We start from the raw sequence: 20,163 nt of genomic DNA, 5'->3' as shown, positions 1-20,163 counted from the left end.
TATAAAATGTCAGACAGATTCCGATGCAACACTAACAAGCTGTTTACACTGACCTGACAGTGATTTAACAAAGCCTCAGTGCTACTTGTCCACGTTTTAACATGAGAATATTAATCACATAAACATAAAGTATTTGGTCATTTGTTTGTGCACCGTGTATCTAGGATGTCGCTGAACAGTTAATGAAAAGCAGTTTGCTCAAACTGTACGAGTAGTTCCTTTTGTGTGTTCTGCTTGCTCATTCATCCCTGAGTTCAGAAATCACTAAAAGAGGAAATCCATTATGGAACATGCTGAAACTCTCATCTGACAATTATTGTGATAGAATAAAAAAAGAAGGGATGAGATTAAACCAAATAAAGAGAGAGAAAACCTCTTGCTTGTGTAGGACAAGAGATATGTTATTGAATGAATGTTGGATGAGGAGGACCACTGTCTGAGTGGGAGTGAACATATAAACTCAAGAGTGTTGTGCACACTGACGCACTGGAATCAATGGAAGTCATTTTTTCCCTCAGCCTGCCACTCAGTCTGACACAGAAACAAAGATACATTATGTATGTATCCATAGAGAAAAATCTTCTCTTCTGCTGCTTCGAGATAAGTTCACTGAAATATGACAATAGCTGTTTCCTTGACGCACCATCTTCCATTATGCTCTGTCCACCAACCTCCCCTTCTTCTTCTTCTTCTTCTTCTTCTTCTTCTTCTGTTGTCTCTGGACATCAAACCTTGGCTCGTGTGTAGATGTGTTCAGTTTTCCAAACATTATTTATTATTCCAAAATGTAAGACTCATCCTGGTTTTCTTCCCTCCACTACTTAGTGGCTGTTGGCCCATTTCCTCTGTACATGCTTCTGAATTGGGAGAAAAATCTGACCACTCTTTTGGTTTCGTTAAGATTACCCAAATCCCTGACAGGCCTCTGCTCCATTTTTCTTTTTTTTTAAAATTTTACAAGAAAGATAGGTGTCAGTGTTACTTTTTATGTACAGGCTGATATATGTATGTTTTGGTAACACTTTACATTAAGGAACACTTACTAACATGCATTACAAGTCGCATACTGGCCCTTTATTAGTAAATATAAAGCATGTATGAAAATCTTAATTCCTGTCGTAATAGAGATAGATTAAGGTTATGTAGAATAAGGTGTTAATACAAATTTGCTTTCTTGTATTTTCTGGTTTTCAATGTAAATTAAATCATTCTAAAGTTGTTTTTTTTACTTAATTTTTGAAGCAACTCTGAGCAGCACCATTAACAATAACTTGATAAACTGTTTCTGTTACAATTCAATCACACAAACTCTCTCTCTGCATTTATCTATCCTTGAAGAGACATCACCTATAGCATCCTGTTTGAAGCAGTGACCACGCTGCTGGTTTTCTTCTCCTATCAGCTCTTCCACAAAGACATCCTCCGAGATGGAATTATCTATCAGCACATCATGAAAGGCAGATGGTAAGAAAGCAGACGGGTTCACAGTCCACTGAGGATCACCACTGACTTACTGTCATGCTCCAAGCTGCAACTATTGACCATTAACAAAATGGCTAACTTACCTCCTTCATCCTATATTAACTGGGTGATTTTAAATGCAGACTCTTAACTATAGGTGCTCTCCAAATGAGTGTGACATGGTATTTCTGTTCCTATTCACATACCCCAATACCTTTAAATGGAACAAGGACTTTGTCTCTTGTGTTACAATGTTGTCCAAAACAATAGGTTAAGTTAACCTCATTCCACTGATGTCTTAAATGTGAATACATTATGGTTTTTTTAAGTCTGTTGGTGCAGTTAAATGAGGCAAGCAGATATTATTAGATGGTATTTTCTTGTAGGGCTTTTACAATATATGAGCCATACGAGAGCACTTTGGCTTAATTATCACCGAGCTGAAGAAAGGCTTCCAAGAAAACAGATCATAAGTCTGTCTAAAAGCATTTTTGCTTGTGTAATCCTAAAAACAATTATGACATTCATATCCAGTTACATGATGTGAATGTAGAGTCTCTTCTTGATCATACGGTGTTTTAATGTTTAGGATTGTCTTTAACATCTCCTTTCCTCCTCTCTTCATTTGTGTTTCTTTTCCTCAGTTTGTCTTTAACCAGCCGTCTGGTGAAAACGCTGCTCTATAACTTCATCAGGCAGGAGAAGTGTCCACCACCAGCAACCCACATCTTTGAGCCCAAAGCTGAAGGTGGCCTCCTCTACGGCCTGGCATCAGGGGTGGCAAGTAAGAGTGCACAATTACTCACACAAGTGAAATAGGATGAAATGGAAACATGCTGTTTCGACTTTGCAGACTTTATCACATTTTCTCAATTGTATTTATTCAGAAAACATTTTAGTCATCAACTTAATTGCTGAGAATAATTGACTTGGCATTTGGCTGTCTTTAGTCCAGTCCTTCTCAAACAGTGGGGTGGGGCCCCCTGGAGGGGCGCGGTGCGATGCCAGAGGGGGGCGCATGTAAATCTTTTCTGTTACAGACTAAAAAACAATGTTAAAGGTCCCATATTATGCAAAATCTACTTTTTAATCATTTACATACTTATATTTGGGACTCTGGAGGTCCTATATGTCCTATAAGTGTGAAAAAAGATGACTCAGTCATGTTTTTGTGGTCCTCCTCAGTCTAAGTACAGGAGATAAAACACGAGATGTTGATGACTTCCGCGCTCACTGGGACGTCGCGGAGCTCCGCTTAGTCCCTAAAAAGACGCAAGAGTATTGGCAAAGGTATCTGAAAACCGGAAGTCCAGGAAGTCCACATGAAGTTCTATTCTTGGCTCCACAGTGCAGCACAGAGTCCTACACAAACTTCCAGCCTCAGAGGATTTATCTGTCCAGTGGATACATGTTATATATGATGGCAATGTGCCTGCTAGAGCCTGCAAATGATCACATTTCCAAATGCTAACTGCTGTTAGCTCCCATGTCGTTTTCTGTCCCTTATGTTTCGTTTTCCTTTACTAAGGTATTTTGACCATGCATGTCACAGACATGTTCATTAGGACACCAGGGAACTAGGTTAACTTGGAAAAATAGGGTATAATATGGGACCTTTAATAAAGTTATTCTTTGTTGTAAGTTGATCTATATTTTTGTTTTCTTCATCTTAAGGGGGCATAGCATAAAATAATTAAAAGAGAAGCACTTTAGTCCATCTAAGTCAGGGCGGTGCGACGGTGAACTGGCATGCACCATCAAATCAAGATTTGATGAATTTGAGAATTTACACCTATGATTTTTCTATCATAGCACTGTCCTAACTTGCATAAACTCAACAGAGACACTGTTAATATTACCAGTAACACTTGTGTTTTTCTTGCTCACACATGCCAAACTGGCTGCTGTAAAAAGAGCCCATTAAGTTGTAAGTTAGAGCAGACATTTTTGACCCTGTGCACAGTAGGAGAAGCACAGGTGAAGCTGATGAAAGTAATCACTGTGACCAGTAATCAGCAGAACCATCATTAATATAATCAGTAACACCTGTGTCTTCCCCACTATGACAAGTCAAATGTCTGCTGTGAAAAAGGCACGTTTCTATCTAAAGGCTTTATACTTTCTTAACTTCCGTTTTATTTATTTTTCGTTTGACGGATTGGATCAATCATTTTTTCCCCCTTTCTTTGGCCTTAGTTATAGGTTGTAGTCTTAGTGTAGATATGGCGTAAGCAGATAAACCAAGAAGTGGCATTGGATCACTTTGTTTATTTTAGAGGCCTAGAAATCAATAAAGTATAAACACCTAATATTGTATGATATAGACACTTTTGTGACATCTTACTGGGACAGGTGGTTTCAATCTGTCTTATTATTCAATCACTTGTGCATTTTTCTATGGGCTCCACTGATGTCACAATAACAGTTAAACCAGATCGTAAAAATGTTCTCATCAATAATTAGATTTAAAGCAAATTCGGAAATAAGCTTGAGGCTGTATAAAGAGATAATTCGGAGGAGTCGGTTATTTTTTTAAGAAACATGTTTTAACAGAGAAATGACAGGTGTAATGAGTTACAAGAAAAGTGTGTGTGTGTTCTTTGAGTGCATGTTTGTTTGAGTGTCAGAATAGGGCTGGGTTTCCCTTGCAGATAAATGCTCTTTGTCGGTTGCTGGTGGCAGATTCCTATCAGTGAGCCATCAGCATTCAACCCAGCCTGTCTGTCTGTAGCCAGTGATCGGCTCAATGAGTTATGGTGCCCTGTCCTGTTCTGTAATCCTCTAGAGCCTGTCTGTCTGCAGCCGCCTCCCTTATGCACACACACGCAGGCCAACAAAGACACAAGCTCTCTTATTCTTAGAACTCAGAAACAACACTTGTTTTCTTTCCCTGTCTTGTACCATTATTTGTGCACAGCCATTTGGGATTGACCAAGTACACAAACTGTGCATTTCAGTAACAGGAAATTATGAGTGCTTGTTTGCAGTATAGGCAAATTATTCAGGCAGTAACAGGGATGCCCCACCAATGTTTTACATCAAAGTCAGTTTGCCTATCATGTGTCAACTTCTGTGGAAATCAATGCAGGAGCTTTTTTTTTCTTCTATTTTTTTAATTGTGATGCATATTAACCAACCACCGACTAGCATACAAAACATACAGTACAACATAACCGCAATTCCAATTACCAAGGAGAATGTTTGAGCTCATGTGCAGCAAATCATCAACACAATGTATGATTGTCTTCCTTTTCTATATAGTATGAACATAAATCATTAGACCGATAACACACAATGTTCATTTTTTTGTGTGGTAAATGACTAGTCTATGACTAGCATCCAGGGTCACGCACGTCTACATATACAGTACTCACGGGTCACTTGCAAAGCAAAGCGGTGCTTGATTTCTGTCGCCAGTTTACTGTCTGGGGAGATAGGATGTCTCTTCCTGTCTTGCTTATATGCACACTCTGCTGTCTGAACTTTTGCAGGGGGGGATTAGCGCCCAGACTCGTCGCTCAGAACCATTTGGACCCTACACAGAAATCACTGAGTCATCTTCCTTGGAGAGACACATTGCCTTTCTCATGAGGAACTTGTGTATCCATAGTTGAGGAATAATTTAAGGGATAACATTACTATAATGTAATTAATGGTAATTGCATTAGGCATTTCAAAAAGATTTTGTCTGTGTAATGTAAAACGTTGTATATATTTATGGTAGAATGGTTTTATATTGGACACAGGCATGTAGGAAGATGACGGAACACATTTGTAACAATGCAATTGGCAAATCACACAGGCTGCATTTAATTGTACTGGTATTTGATTGGTCCCTTTTCTATGCATGCTAAAATATAATCCATGCATGTTGGAAATGGAAACAGTTCATACATTCCTGTTCTCATCCTTGCAATAGACTAGAAGTTAAGTTAGTAGTTAATGTTCTGATGGTGATGTGTGGTAATGCTCCATCACCTTTTAAAGCTACACTGTGAGTATTGATAACTGAGCCTTGACTCCAAATCAAATTGGTAATTGCAACATCTGTCAGATAAAGCACAGAATTATTTATTTTTTCCCCACCATATTCATCCGTATCCTCACAGTGGCATCATTGATTGTCTGAGTGTTTGATACATTTATGATGTGATAAGATCATGATGGCAGTAAACACTTGGTAAATGAGCACTGATTTGTCAAGATGTCGATTTCGAGGAGATGGATTTTTAGGTTGTAGCGGGTTTGTTAGAACAATTACTTATTGTGAAACAACAGCTAGGACATCACATTCTGTCTTTTCCCGTTGTTTTTCCTCAGAGCTGTGTGTAGTCGGTCAACTGTTGTCGATGATGTAAAAAGAAGTATGTTGTAAGAAGTCCTGCACTGTCTGTCTGCTCATGACGACGTTTCAGAGAAAAAAGAATTTCCGATGCTGTTGTGAAAACAGTCGCACTTGTGTAAAGTAAGACTTTGCAGTTGTGTTGCAGTAGGATGCCTTCACTGCCACCAAGTTTTGAAAGCCAGCTTCTTATTTCAGCGTGCCAGCCACTGTGTCCGTGTGTGACCTTCTCTTTTCCGCACTTTCCCCTTCCCTTTCCTTCTCTTCATGTCCTCCTCCTCCTCTTTTTCCACTCGGCGGCTGGCCAGGGCCGGAGCAGCCGAAGCAGTGTAGCATTATTAGGTTTATGTGGTGGGCAGGCAGGCAGACAGGCACAGGGAACTGTGCCAGATGGATAACAAACAGCACCCACTAAGGTAAAATAGAGCTCTGTGAATGTGTGTGAGAGTAAGTGTGTGCGTGTGTGTTAGAGTGCAGGAAATGTGGCCGCCAGACCAGGCTCTCTGACACTGTTGGGCTAGTCACTGTGGTGCCAGTGATGAGATGAACAAGGCTCCGTCACAACTTGGCCTCCTCTCCTCTCCAGATTTTTTTTCTCACACACTCACTTCTCTTTCTGGCCAGCTGAATGAGAGGAGACTATCATGCTTGTAGAAAGAGAGACAGATGACCAGCGAAAATTATATTATTTCTCTCTAGGGGGTTTGCTTTTTATTGCAAAGCAGTTTGTCGTCCTTTTCACTAAACATAAGCATCATTCTCCTCCTGATTGGAGTTGTGTACACACTACTACACAATACGCCAGAAAGAGCAACTATTTTCCTGTGATCGGTGAGCTTAGAGACGAGCCAATTTAAGGTAACACTTTAGATTAGGGAACACATATTCACCATTAACTAGGTGCTTACTAACATATACAAGTAGAACGCTAGCCCTTTATTAGTAATCATTAAGCACGTATTGACACCTTATTCTACCTCTATTATGACATGAATTAATATTTTTCCTACATAAGGTGCATACGTGCTTAATATTTACTAATTAAGGGCTAGTTATATGCATGTTAGTAAGCACCTAGTTAGTGGTGAATATGTGTTCCCTAATCTAATGTGTTACCAAATTTAGTAATCATGAATCTCACTGTCTGTCTACCGCTTTATCCTCCACCGTCAGGTCGCTGTGCCTATCTCAGCTGACATAGGGCGTTAGGCGGGGTACACCCTGGACAGTTTGCCAGTCCATCACAGGGCCACATACAGAGACAAACAACCATTCACTCGCACTCTCACGCCAACGGTCAATTTTAGAGTGACCAATTTACCTAATCCCCATATTGCATGTTTTTGGACTGTGGGAGGAAGCCGGAGAATCCGGAGAAAACACACAGGGAGAACATGCAAACTCCTTGCAGAAAGGCCCTTGTTCCAACCGGGGCGCAAAATTGTTCCAACCAGGGCTCGAACCCAGGAACCCGGGTCTTCTTGCTGCAAAGGCGAGAGCGCTAACCACAACGCCAACCGTGGGCCCTTTAAACTGTTACATATTGTATAAATGAATCTCTTTGGCAGAGAAAGGAAGAGTACATGAAAAGCATTTATTTGTCATTCATAATGGTTTTAAACCTTCGATGACTGTGCCTAACATGACATGGTCTTCATCAGTTACACGTTGTTCCTTTGTCTCCTAACTTTCTTAATGCCACAAGAAAAAGGTCATGTGATTTGACCTGCCCATTCCCTCCTTGAGTTACTGTTTTTATAGTGTAGGAGGTGCTTGTGCATGAAGCATGTCACCTAATTTGTTCTTGTTTACTTGAATTAAATCATTTCTGGTTCAGTTACTTAATTAGCAGATGACTTTAGTGTGTCATAGCTGAGTGAATCAGGATGACGGAAATTACATGACTTAACTTAAGGAGAGAGTAACCACAGTGTTGTTCTGCCCTTCCAGTCTTGGCCACTAGATGGCAACAAATGTACTTGGCCTCAGTACCTTGATTCGTGAGAACCTACACACACACACTGCATCTCGAGAGCTTGGATCATGTACTCTGTGTGGCTAGACGTGCAGGAGCCACAAGCTGTCCTTGTGTATCTTGGTGTTCATGCTTCTCGTGCTTATGACGCCTGAAAGCACTAATACTTCTGCTGCTCTGTTGGAAATTCAGCTTGCTCTCATCCCAAAGCAAAAACGAAGTCCACTCCAGTTGGCCAAAAGTCCCAGTTTCTCTTTGTTCTGTGGCGACGTCTAAATATTAGCCGCTGCAAACCGTCACGCATGACTCTTTGACTTGACTTCTGCCTGTGGTTACATTAGTCTGACCTCATTTGACAGTTTAACATAATTTTCCTGTGACACATGAAGATTGGGAAGAATAATTTGATGGTGATTTTGGTGATTCTGCACGGATTCAGCCTGAGTTACCTTTACCCTCTTGGCACAATCTTAAAACTCCTTGCTGAAGTTAACCTAAAGAATACTATGAGAGGAAATTTAGCAATTCTTTTTCTGTAGTTAATTATTTCTATTGTACGTAATTTTTAATATGAACCAATGTCAGTTAGATTCAACCTGAATCTAACATTTGCTGAATATCTCATTGTAGGGGTGTTTATATCTCATGTCACATGCATTCTTTAGAGGAAGTTATTTGTTTTATGTATAACTGAAAAAAAGAAGCAACCATGAAAACTTTCATACAAATACTGTCACATGCTTTCTGTTAACAACAGACAGGGTAACAACATCAAACATTTGAACAATATTAACTGCAGATTTAACTAGAATTAAATTATGGCAATACAAAAACCTCCTTGTAACTAAATTATTGAGATGAGACAAACATCATGAAACCCCAAGGTCACCAACAAGTCATCAAATAAAAAAATGATACAGGGATCCATAGATAATGAATGAAAATGATCAAAGGAGTTGTTGAGTACATATTTATTCTGTGTTGGTTGATTTTTTTTTTTTTTCTGAATTCCAGGTGGGCTGTGGAGTGTCTTCACATTGGGTGGAGCTGGCAGCAAAGCAGGGATTGACCAGGAACACAACCCCTTACCTTTGTCTAATCAGAGTCTTTTGTTACTGCTGGTCCTTGCCAATCTGACAGATGGACCTGACTGGCCCAACCCCTACCGTCAGGCCATTACTTGTTTCAGAAACACACAAGGTAAACACATTTACAGACTTTATGCACATATTTGAGACTGTTTACAAACACCGAGTTTATTTGATGTATAACTCTGTCTATGTAGACACATCATCGCTGCCCGTGGAGCCTCCTCACACGTTCCAGATCAATTTCAACAGTCTGTACACTGCGCTGTGTGAGCAGCAGCGCTCCGATCAGGCCACGTTACTGCTGTACACTCTGCTTCACCAGAACACCAACATGAGGACGTATATGCTCTCCAGAACCGATATGGACAATCTGGTGGGTAGGATGGAAACACAAATTTGACACATACAGGCACATTATTCATATCTAGAAATTCACTTTTAGTCCAAAAATATTTTTTTACTTTTAGTAATTGATTACTGATTTGTATCGGTTATTTGTTTCACACCATTCGCAACAGAGAACCACAGGAAAAAAAACTCCCCAACTTTATTGCAATCGCCGTTCATGTGCAGCCAATGATCTTAATTAGCGATCACAATTTAAACTATCTAGTAAACATCTTTACTTCTTATACCGGAATGACCTTTCTGCGTTATTTGGTATTAATGGCTGCTATAATAAAATACCATCATTAGCAGATTTAGTTCATGCTCATTATGAGCCCAGCCACTTTCTCTGCGGAACAATAAAGCACGACTGCGCGACAGCATAATGAACTAACGCTCAAACTGCGTGTGCTCGCTGCTCACCGCGTTAGCTATTAACTGCTTTCACTCAGAGATTATGATAATGTCTGCTGTGTGTAAATCTTAGATGTGACATGTCTATAGTTGAGAAGCAATGAGCCATCATTCAGTGCTCCCGAAAAGTAAATAATGCAAAGCTTTTCGATTACCATCTGCAGTGCTGGCTTTTTTTGTACCACAGGTGGGCTCGTTTTATTTTATATATAAATACAGTTTTCATTAACTCTGTATATACCCTATTATAATGAACTGATGTACTATTGTGTTATCTATATTTTCATATGATGTTTTTTGCGAAGTTTACCCCCTCATGCTGATTTATTTAAGTCAGAAGCACCACAATTATGAATAAGCTAGCAGTGATTAAAGATATATGTAACATTTCTGCATCAAAATATCTAGAAACATCAATACTAATGTTTTATATTTTGTTCAAGAGGGAACTTACGTTCGCCAACATCCCTTTAAATATATAGAAATAGTGTTTTTTTTCAAGGTAACAGACTGTTTCATTTTGGATGCTTATCCAGCGACCCTCATGTGAAGGATAAAAGCGGTAGAAGATGAGTGAGTGAGTGAGTATTGGTCATTAATGACTCACAACTACTCACTGATGTTTGCTGTGTGTTATGCCACTGAAGCTCTCCCTGAACATCAAATGAGACGACAAGACGGCAATCCCCATGATTAGTAGACTATCAATTAAAAATGAAACCAAACTAGGAAAATGTAACCACTGTTTCCCTTTTATTTGGAACCACAATAAACTGCTTTAATGAAAGCCATTTCTGTTATCATCATATTAACACATGCATTATGTTCATGACTTCATTCTACTATCTCCCTGTCAGGTTCTGCCCATCCTCGAGATCCTTTACCACGTAGAGGACAGAAATTCTCATCATGTCTACATGGCCCTCATAATTCTTCTCATTCTTACAGAGGATGATGCCTTCAATCGGTCCATCCATGAGGTGGTGGGTATTATGTAGTTAAACACACACTGGTCACATTTCAGGAATTGCCACTAAAACCTTCTTCTTAGCTGCACTTGTCAGGTAATTGTCAACATGCTTTCCTTCAGCGTCTCTTCCTCTTGTTCTAGGTCTTGAAGAATGTCTCTTGGTACACGGAGAGAACATTGACAGAGATCTCCCTCGGCAGCTTGCTCATCCTGGTGGTTATTCGCACTATCCAGTTTAACATGACAAGAACAAGGGTGAGATGAATTCAAAGTTCATACACACTCACACACTTTAGACACATTCACTGATCCAAATGTCTACGTGCAGTATATTTAACGTTGAACATCATAGCTTTGTAGGAGTGAAGCCGTAACATCTGGATTTCCCCCTAAGGCATAAGTCATAAACCTCCATATTAGTAGGTGACACCAAGTACATTTTAAGTAATTTTAGTCAGGACGATGAATACTTATAAGTTAATTTTGCTTAGAAGTTTTTTTTAATTAGTAAAAATGGCAGCATCAATATCTATAGTTTAATTTTTGGACAGATGAAGGACATTGTGATATGTTCACGCACTGAGCAACACTCACATATTTTAAGTCCAGTAAATTACATTTTACTAGATATAAATGTTATGTGCTTCTTCCCTAGGACAAATACCTCCACACCAACTGTCTGGCTGCACTTGCCAACATGTCAGCCCAGTTTCGATGTCTGCACCAGTACGCTGCCCAGCGCATCATCAGGTAAGAACAGAACAAAGGATGTTGCATCGACTCACACTTTTTTGATATCACAATATCAATCATTTAAAAAAAAAAAAAAAATGGAATGTCAAGTTTAATGCACTGCCTGGCAAATGAAATATTTAGACTTCTAGAAATCTAATATTAACATATGCAATGTTTGATTTGATTCAATTATTTGCAGTATTTTCCCACAACAGTTTTAATACACAGCAGCAAAAATAATCACCATATGCTGTATGTCGTCCACTAATTCTTAAATGTGCTGAGTGGGGTTTCTGTTCTCACTCCCGGTTTGAATAAAACACAACAAATGTGCATTTCTGTGAGCCTAGAGCCTCAGCCTGTTAAATATATTATGTATGTTTCGACTGAGTTTCAGGGAGAGGCCTTCCTCAGAGAGTGTGTGCGTATAACTTTTCAGGAAATGATGTGAGGATGATCTGATGTTATTTCATGCACAGAAATCAACATCAGACGTTTGCGCAGGGGGTGTTTTTCATTTTTTATTAATTGGTGCTTTATGAACGCAGGGGGGCCTCAGAACAATCATCTGCTTTGAATAAAAGCATCTGTGTGAGGCAACCACAGAAGCTAAAGGAGAAACAGAAAGTGGCTTAAAGACAGGGAATGGAACTTTTCATTCGCACACAAACATGCTCTTTAGTTTGAGTTTTTCATAACTAAAACATTTATCATTAACAGAGGTGTTCTTGTGTAGTCCAAAAAAACGTTATGAGAATTTAGAGAGAGAGTTTGACCCACAATGACATGGAAGACTGGAGAGGACAGGACCCAAACCACACACACAGTCATTCACGTCTGTTTGTTAGCTTCAGACAGACCGGGGAAGAATGTTTCCTTCCTACGTGCACACATTCACGCACACTCGAGGATCCCCTTATCTCCCTGCCTGTGTCTTTCTCCATATCTGTGACGCCGCTCCAGTGTTTTTAGTCAGAAAGGAACGCCGCCTGTGAGCGTCTACATGTCCGTCTCGTAGTGATGTCGAGTGACTGACTGCATGTCTGATGATAATGATGATGATGATGACTATGATGGTCTGGGTTGGGTTTAACTGGCTGGCTGGCTGCTAGATAAAGGGAAATTTCCTGGCAGGAATTTCCACATGGCAGCCAGACACTGCTGAACCCTGCTCCATAATTGACTCTTAGAGAATCATGGCTGGAATTGTTTGTTTACAAGCGGCATTGGGTTTGTTTGCCCCAACCATTACCAGCCATCTTTAGGTGTAGTTCTCATCCTTTGTCTTTGGGCTTGGTAATAACAATACACAGTATATGGCGATGTCTTAGTTATCAATAGAACATTTTGAGACCATAACAAAGCTTAAAACCATGATTAACTTTGTCTTCTGACATCTGACAGTTATCACAATATCCATTAACATTGACAGGTTTTGAATGGTTTGTACTTTTTCTGCATCTATATCACATTTTGGCTTCACATTCGTAATTCCCTGCTTATTTTGAATATTGAAAAAACAGAAGGTGTGATAAGGATGGATTTGTTTTGCAAAATCTGCTTTCACCTGGTGCTCGCCATAAAAGGTGCTCTTGTCGCACTTCTCCCTCCGCCTCCTCCTCCTCATACACACACATGGTAAATATGATAATTCCCATTTTCAACTATTCTGCCAAGGTGTTAGCATTTGTAAACACTATTTCAATGCAAGCCTCAAAATAAATGTATGCCGAATTTTAGTTCTCTCATATGTATGAACATGCACCAAATGAAAAACGACACTGGCAGAGACAGAGCACCTTCACATTGAGTTTTTCAGGGTACACCATGTCTGTCAGTATCTCAGTCTTATGCCTTATTTGAGGATTAGGCAGCAGCATGGAAATCCTCCTGTGTGGCTGTTTCCTGTTCATGTCCGTCACTGCCTCGGCATAAATGAAGGATGTGGCGGAGCAGCTAATCAAAGTGCGTTATTGTGGGCAAGGGTCCCAGGTGGAGCTTCCTTGGTGGTCTCCTGTTTGAAAGAGAGTAGATAGGACAAGAGGCCCTATCAGGCAAACATGGCTTCTTTGACATTAGGTCTTTAGATATCAGGTAGACCTCCTCGTAGTTGCTCGGATACCTCCATTCAGCTATCATTTGGCCAATTAGTCTGCTTAAATAACGCTGAGAGATGTGTTGTGTGTGTGTGTGTGTGTGTTCTCCAGTGTTGATAGATAGGCAGGTGTTGCTACAAGGAACTTCGTTGAAAACATTTTTATGTGTCTCAGATTCCCTAGCCCTTTGCTGTCATTGAATTTAATTTATTCTGCAATTCTTGTTCCTTGATTAACACACAAATTAAAAAATTCGCACCCTTGAGGACTCTAGAGAGAGAGCATTAAAAATTTGTAATTAAAACAGAAGGTCATTAATAATTTTACTAACACTTTGTAGTAAACAGGATGGTCAAATATATATGTGTTATTTGTGTGTGCTATTTTTATACAACTAATGTATTAAAACAGATTTATTGTGTCGTTATTGTGAATTATGTTTTGGTCAAAGCATTTTTTTGTGTACACGCTTGACACGTGATTCGGCTGCCTGTGATATTAACACTGCTGTTAATTGTGTGTGTGCGTGTGCGTCACACATGCTTGTTATCTTCACCCATCCTGTTGTTACCACTAACCAGACTGTGTGACTACTGATGTCCTGCTATCACATGCCACACTGTAATCACATACAGACAGCACGACACACAAACGGCACACTGTTACCTAAAAACGGAACAAACAAATACATGTGGCGAAATAAAAGCCATGTTGACAAAGAAGCATTGTGGTCTGAAATGAATGGTAAATTAAGCTCATCTTAAGAATGTTCATGATCATTTTGTTACTCCAAGACTACTTAGATATTTTTAAAGGCCTCTTTCTGAAAGTAAAAACAACCCTGTCTCTAATATAAGCTGTTGAAAACACTTTCATTGCAGGTCAACAAAAGTGAATTTGGGTTTTTGTTCTTATTTTGTCCCCAGAAGTGTGTCATTTATCAGGCGTTGCTGCTCTGACTCTTCTATCTGTGTCCCTCTCCTGCAGTTTATTTGCTTTGCTGTCCAAAAAGCACAACAAGGTTTTGGAGCAGGCCACTCAGAGTCTCCGTGGCAGACAAGAAGACAACACAGCCTTGCCTGATTATGTGAGTAATAGACAAAGACATACTTTATTGTTCAATAACGTGGCAGACATGGAACATTTGTGACGGTGTGGTGTGAAATGACATGAATTACATGAGCTACACAAATTCTGACTTTATCATAACTAGTGCAGTGCCCGTAGGAAGTATGTATTCCTATAGTGGGAGCTGAAGAAGATTTTTCAGTTATGGTAATGCATGATAAGGAACATAAAGGCTAACATAGCAGCTAGCTGTTTTGTGACTGGCGTGGCTGACATTCACAACAGCTAGCTACGCTAATGGAATATGAAAACATTTGCATTGTGCCTAATGAGGTTGCACAGTATTTGTTATTATTATTATGTTAGCCCTACACTAATGCTAATCCTAGCCTCGCTAGCTTACCTTTGTAAACAGGTTTGCCAAGTTAGCTACAAAGTAGTAGCATGCTAATGCAAATGCGAAACCCATCGCGTATTGGTGAAACTATATAACACCGTATTCTGCGGTGACCCATGTGAAAATGTCTCACACACCGTGAGGACAGTCTCTTCACTCCCACCTCACCGATCCAGACAGTGCAGCTGCTGCTGATGAGCCGCTGCCTGCCTGTTGTAGCGTGAACAATTAAAATTCCTCCAAAAAATTTGAAAATCAAGCATGCACACCATCGGGCCATGCTCAACCCATATCCAAAGGGCGATCCTGACTAACGGTCAGTAAGATATGCCTGTCACAGACACACAGACAGACACACAGAAGCAACTTGCTTTATAGATAGATGCTTTGCATTTTATAACATTTGAGTCAGCTCTCCTTTTTGTTGTCCTTCATTCATCATATTTCATTCATGAGTGCATGTTCTTCCCTGTGTGGGTTTTCTCCACACACTCCTCGCTTCCTCCCACAGTCCAAAGACATGCAGATTGGAGTCAGGGTCATTGGAGACGAACGTTCCCATTGGGATGGATAGATGGAAAAATCAGTAGCCATAGCTCAAAAATGATGGGAAATTGACTTCTTTCTATCAGTTACAAGACGCCACTTTCGTGTCTGTTCACGATAAATACCGTATCTAAATTCTCACTTAGTGTAATTATCAGCCGTTTCAACATTGTTTTGTGTTTTAAGGAAGAACAAAAACATAATTTAATCTGATTTTAAGTATTTATCTATTGTAAATGAGACTTTACTTGTAAGCCAAGTTCTGTTTGCTGCTCTAGGATTCATTTCATTTTGTAGCTTATAATTTGATTCTTGATAAAGCACCAAATGTATGCCCTATAGCTGCCGACCTACTTTCTAGTGACTGTCTGCACCTTTCCTTTGTTTTTCTCATTATATTCTCACTCCACTATCCTGTGTAATTTGCATTGGAAATAGTTTCCACTTGTAGACTAATATTTGATGAAACTATCGAGCATTAGCAAAACGGCAGGTTCGAATAATTTGTCCTACACGGCTCCAAATTAATATTGCAATTTCTCTTGAAACATCTGTATTAATCTGAAATTGAAATCTTAACGGCACCACAGCAGCAACGTGGTGGAATTTGTTGGAGCCTAAACCGATAACGCAAGGGTGATGTTGTTCCACTGAAATATAATGACTAGATAAGGATCTCACCAACGGTCACATCAGACTAGTGAGTGCACTCTGTTGACTATTGTCTGTGTATAATTGTTGATATTTGTGTTGAGGCACCTTTGCCCTCAGGTTTGTCTGTCTACATCTCAGTCTGGCTGTCTCATCAGATTTGCATGGTTCCAGATAAGTGTGTGTATGTATGTGTGTGTGTGTGTGTAAATGTGTGTGTGTGTCTGTTTGGCAGTTGGTGATGTTAGTGGGTCCCCATAGATGCCCTTAGGTGTTAGGGTAATGAGAGTGTATTTGAGTGCTCCTTCAGCCATGCAGAGACTGTCTGATGAGGCCCTACAAACGGACATCTATGCAAACACATAAACACTCACACATACTCATAAACACGTATCAAATGCAATTATCCATCCTTCCTTTTTATTCTGGCTGCCTTCGGGGCTTATTTTTAATCTTCTGTTTTATTCATAAACACTCACTGTACATGACTGAGGATGGAGAAGAAAAACAGATTTCTTGGCAATGATTACATTTTCTGTACGATATCACTGTTTCACAGCTGTTCCTGTAAGAGAATCCATCAGAGTGTATTTAATAATGACAAATACACAGCAAACTGTAAGGTTCCCATCACAACCACATTTTTGCTTAAAGAAAAAAAAGATGCATTGTTTTTGCTCGGGGCATAAGGCAGATTTCCTGAATGTCATGGGAATTTTATATCAAGTTTCTTTTTCTTAGAAAAGTGTCTGACATCTTGTCTGGGTCATAGACTTTAAAGAAGGAGCTGGTCAACATATTTGATACACTTATCCTTGAGCTTAGACGATACTAACTCAATGTGACATTGGTTCCCATGTCTGCAAAGGTTCTCCTATCCAGAGCTAGATGTTTTTAGTATTGTTGACATCTCTTCATGCACTTTGTACATGTGTGCACCAACACCCCCTTCCCAAATTCATTTTAATTGTGTCTTGAAGAGTTGAGCTTCAGTTGCGTTCACACGGAAGTGCACAGTTGCCGTTTCCCACGTGTTTGTCAGTAAACGTCTTGTTCTTGTTCTTATTTGATAAGGCCTGTTGTGTTGTGCCGTTCAGAGAGAAGGAGACCTTCCAGTCTGTCCTCGATTCTTGCTGTTAATCGTTTGTTCCCATTTGTTAAACACACTGATTGTGTCCAACTTGTCGGTCTACATGAAACCCTTCCTCAGGCTTTTTATGTATTATTAGAGGAAACAGTGGTGGCTCTGTGGGCGTGAGCTGGAGTCCGTTGTTCCGCCACTTTGGTCAAATGTCTCGGGGATGATTATAAATGGATTACCAGGAAATTCTCTACGTGTTTATGTTGCCAAGCGAATGACCCCTATGGTTCTGTGGATTTCTTGATTTAACACAATAATTAAAACATTTTCTGACATCATTTTAATATATTGACTGAGGTGTTAATCTCTGTGGAGATTAACTAGTTAATAACATTTCATAATTTATATTTTATTAAGATTATTGTTTGAAAAATCACTAAAGATTATTAATTTACAACAATGTTTTGCCTATTACTTTGGCTTTTTCTGCTGCCGTAACTTTTACACAAGAGTGTGAATTTGTCACACTTAATCATGGATGCAAAATGCTGTGTGTGATCTCCGAATATGGCTGTTTTCAAGTGTTCCAAAATTGGATCTGGTTATTCTGTGGAGTTTGAAGTTCACATCTGAAGATCACAACAGTCTGGGGCAGAGGCTTTCACAACAATTTTTTCGGAACATTCTGGTGGAAAGCAGAGTCTGGGTCATCACTCACCCACTCACTTGTGATTTTTCCAGAGATTTTCCCTGTTGTATTCTCTCATACGCTCACACTGACTTTTTCTAGAAATTAGATTAGTGAGTTCCTCACGTTCTCACACACAGCCCTCTATGGATAAATTCAAATTCAGTCAGACTTCATTGTATGTGTGAAAGCAGAGATTCTATGTGCTGAGGGCTCAAACCGTGTTTGCATGTAGACTTAAGATTAAGCGAATGTCCAGCTCATTTGTTCATATCAGCAGAGTACGATTGTGGAAAACTAAACAGCTAGTTAAATATTTAATGCAGCAATATAATGTGAAAGTAGGTTTGTTCAGTACAGAAGTTAATAGTTGCAAACGGTATCTATACGGTGAACATTACAATGGCCATTTATTCTATACTTCATCCCGTGGTATTAATCTTAGATGGAGATTTGCATAAAACTCATGCATAGCATTATCTGACTTATAGTCTTAATAACCTTACACACCAGCCAAGGTGCGTCATTTGTTCTACAGATGTGACGTCAATTCAAGGACTGCTGACCCATCATATCGACTCTCGTTTACCTCCAACTCTGGCCCTCCACTGGAGAGATGTAGAGGAAGAACGTGAGGAGAAAGCAGGCTGAAGGAGAGGAGATGAGAGAGTGGGTGTTGGTGTGTTTTTGTGACGGGCATCTGGAAACAATGTCATTTGGCTAAGTCTGGCGCTGGAAAGAGAACTAATGTTTGTTTAATGTGGGATTGTCCTGGACATGTAATTGCTCTCTTTACACGGGGGCAGGATATGAAAAAAACCACCATGCAGAGCTTTAAGCTGTGGTTTTAAAGCTGGGTCTATTCCTGCTTATGTGTTAATGTCTTTCTCAATCAGTATTTACATGACATTACAAAATGCCGAAAGTGACAAAAACACGGCGAAATCTTGGCCAGTCAGTTTAAGAACTGAATACTTCATGCTTCTTGTGATGGTGGGAAGACTCAGAATGGCGCATGGCTTGGTAACAGCTACACAGGAAACGGTCTAATACTAATAAGATGCAAGTGTATGTATCTCCACCTAGCGTAGTGTCAATCTGTCAACTCCCCTCGAGTGCTTGTATACTAGGACAAGGGCACTCCTCCATTTGAACAATGATGTTGAGCCACAGTCTTCTCCCGTGTTTCTCCATCCTCTCTTGTCTTTGTCTGCCACTCTCTCCCTCTCTCCACCACACACATATACACCCCCCACTCCCATTCCTGCATGTGTTTGTGCTGCTGCTGTGTCTGGTTACTGTCAGGGAAGAAAGAGTGAAGGGTTAGGGCCTCTCTTGAGCCCCTGGGGAACATCCAGAGGCTTCCAGTCCAAGCAGAGCAACTCTCTGAGGGCCTTCTCAGTGGTTCTCTGCAGCCTCTGCACTGTTTGATTGCAGTTGTTTTTCTTTTCCTCTGCCTTGCACCGTTGAGATATATATATATATATGTTGTGACATGCATTATGTGCCCATACACACTAACAAACATAAAATGAGGGAAGTTTGTGCAGTGTTGTGCTGTGCTTTGCATTGTGTGTCACTGTTTATGCTCCCGGCCAGTGGTAGTGGTAATGTTACTTTTCTGCCTCTGTCTGTTTACGGTTGCACATTTCTGGGAAGAGATGACAAGCATGCGTGGACACACACACACACACAAATGCACACACAGCCAGAAGCATGTTGGACCACCCTGTCTATGTGTTTATGTATGCTGTTTGAGTCACAATCTGTGATCTCTTTTTAATAGCCAGAGTAGACACATGTATTAACTTTGTATCACCGTGCCTCTTGTTTTCGGGGAGCAGCAGAGCCCGAGGATGTTATCCACTGATAATCGACATTATGCCTTCTGTGTGCTATCTGAGCTTCTAGGAATTAACCACTTTGTTATTAGGTTAGAAAATTGTTTTGCAAAATCCACAGTTTTCCATTAATCCAGCTATTGCTTACAGACAATGATGGAAAAAGAGTCTGAGATAAAATTAAGATGTTGACGTAGGATTTAAAGGGACACTGTGTAGTATTTATCGGTTTATATAACCCAAAATCCACTTTTTTATACATATTATGTGCTCCTGCATTGTCTAGTCGCTGTATAATATTTTTTGTTTTATTTTCGTAGTGTTTCAAAAAGTTATGTAAAATAACATGGTCGCGGGCCGCGGTTGCATTGCCACTGTTAGCAGCGAGACGCCATGTTTCTACCGGAGTCTGTGAGGACA

At 40.0% G+C, this 20,163-nt stretch overlaps 1 protein-coding gene across 1 annotated transcript in view; it reads left to right on the top strand.

Annotated features, from left to right (window-relative positions):
• dym (dymeclin) overlaps positions 1–20,163 on the top strand; it is a 48,400-nt gene that overhangs the window by 6,597 nt on the left and 21,640 nt on the right. The window contains exons 7-14 of the mRNA XM_083896962.1: positions 1,339–1,464; positions 2,106–2,245; positions 8,793–8,978; positions 9,064–9,242; positions 10,528–10,653; positions 10,782–10,895; positions 11,296–11,390; positions 14,459–14,558. Coding sequence (XP_083753088.1) covers positions 1,339–1,464; positions 2,106–2,245; positions 8,793–8,978; positions 9,064–9,242; positions 10,528–10,653; positions 10,782–10,895; positions 11,296–11,390; positions 14,459–14,558 — 1,066 coding nt within the window. The remainder of the gene's footprint in view (positions 1–1,338; positions 1,465–2,105; positions 2,246–8,792; positions 8,979–9,063; positions 9,243–10,527; positions 10,654–10,781; positions 10,896–11,295; positions 11,391–14,458; positions 14,559–20,163) is intronic.

This window comes from Microchirus variegatus, assembly GCF_963457635.1.
Source record: "Microchirus variegatus genome assembly, chromosome: 1".
Taxonomy (NCBI): domain Eukaryota; kingdom Metazoa; phylum Chordata; class Actinopteri; order Pleuronectiformes; family Soleidae; genus Microchirus; species Microchirus variegatus.
This window is presented reverse-complemented; position numbering and strand designations above follow the sequence as displayed.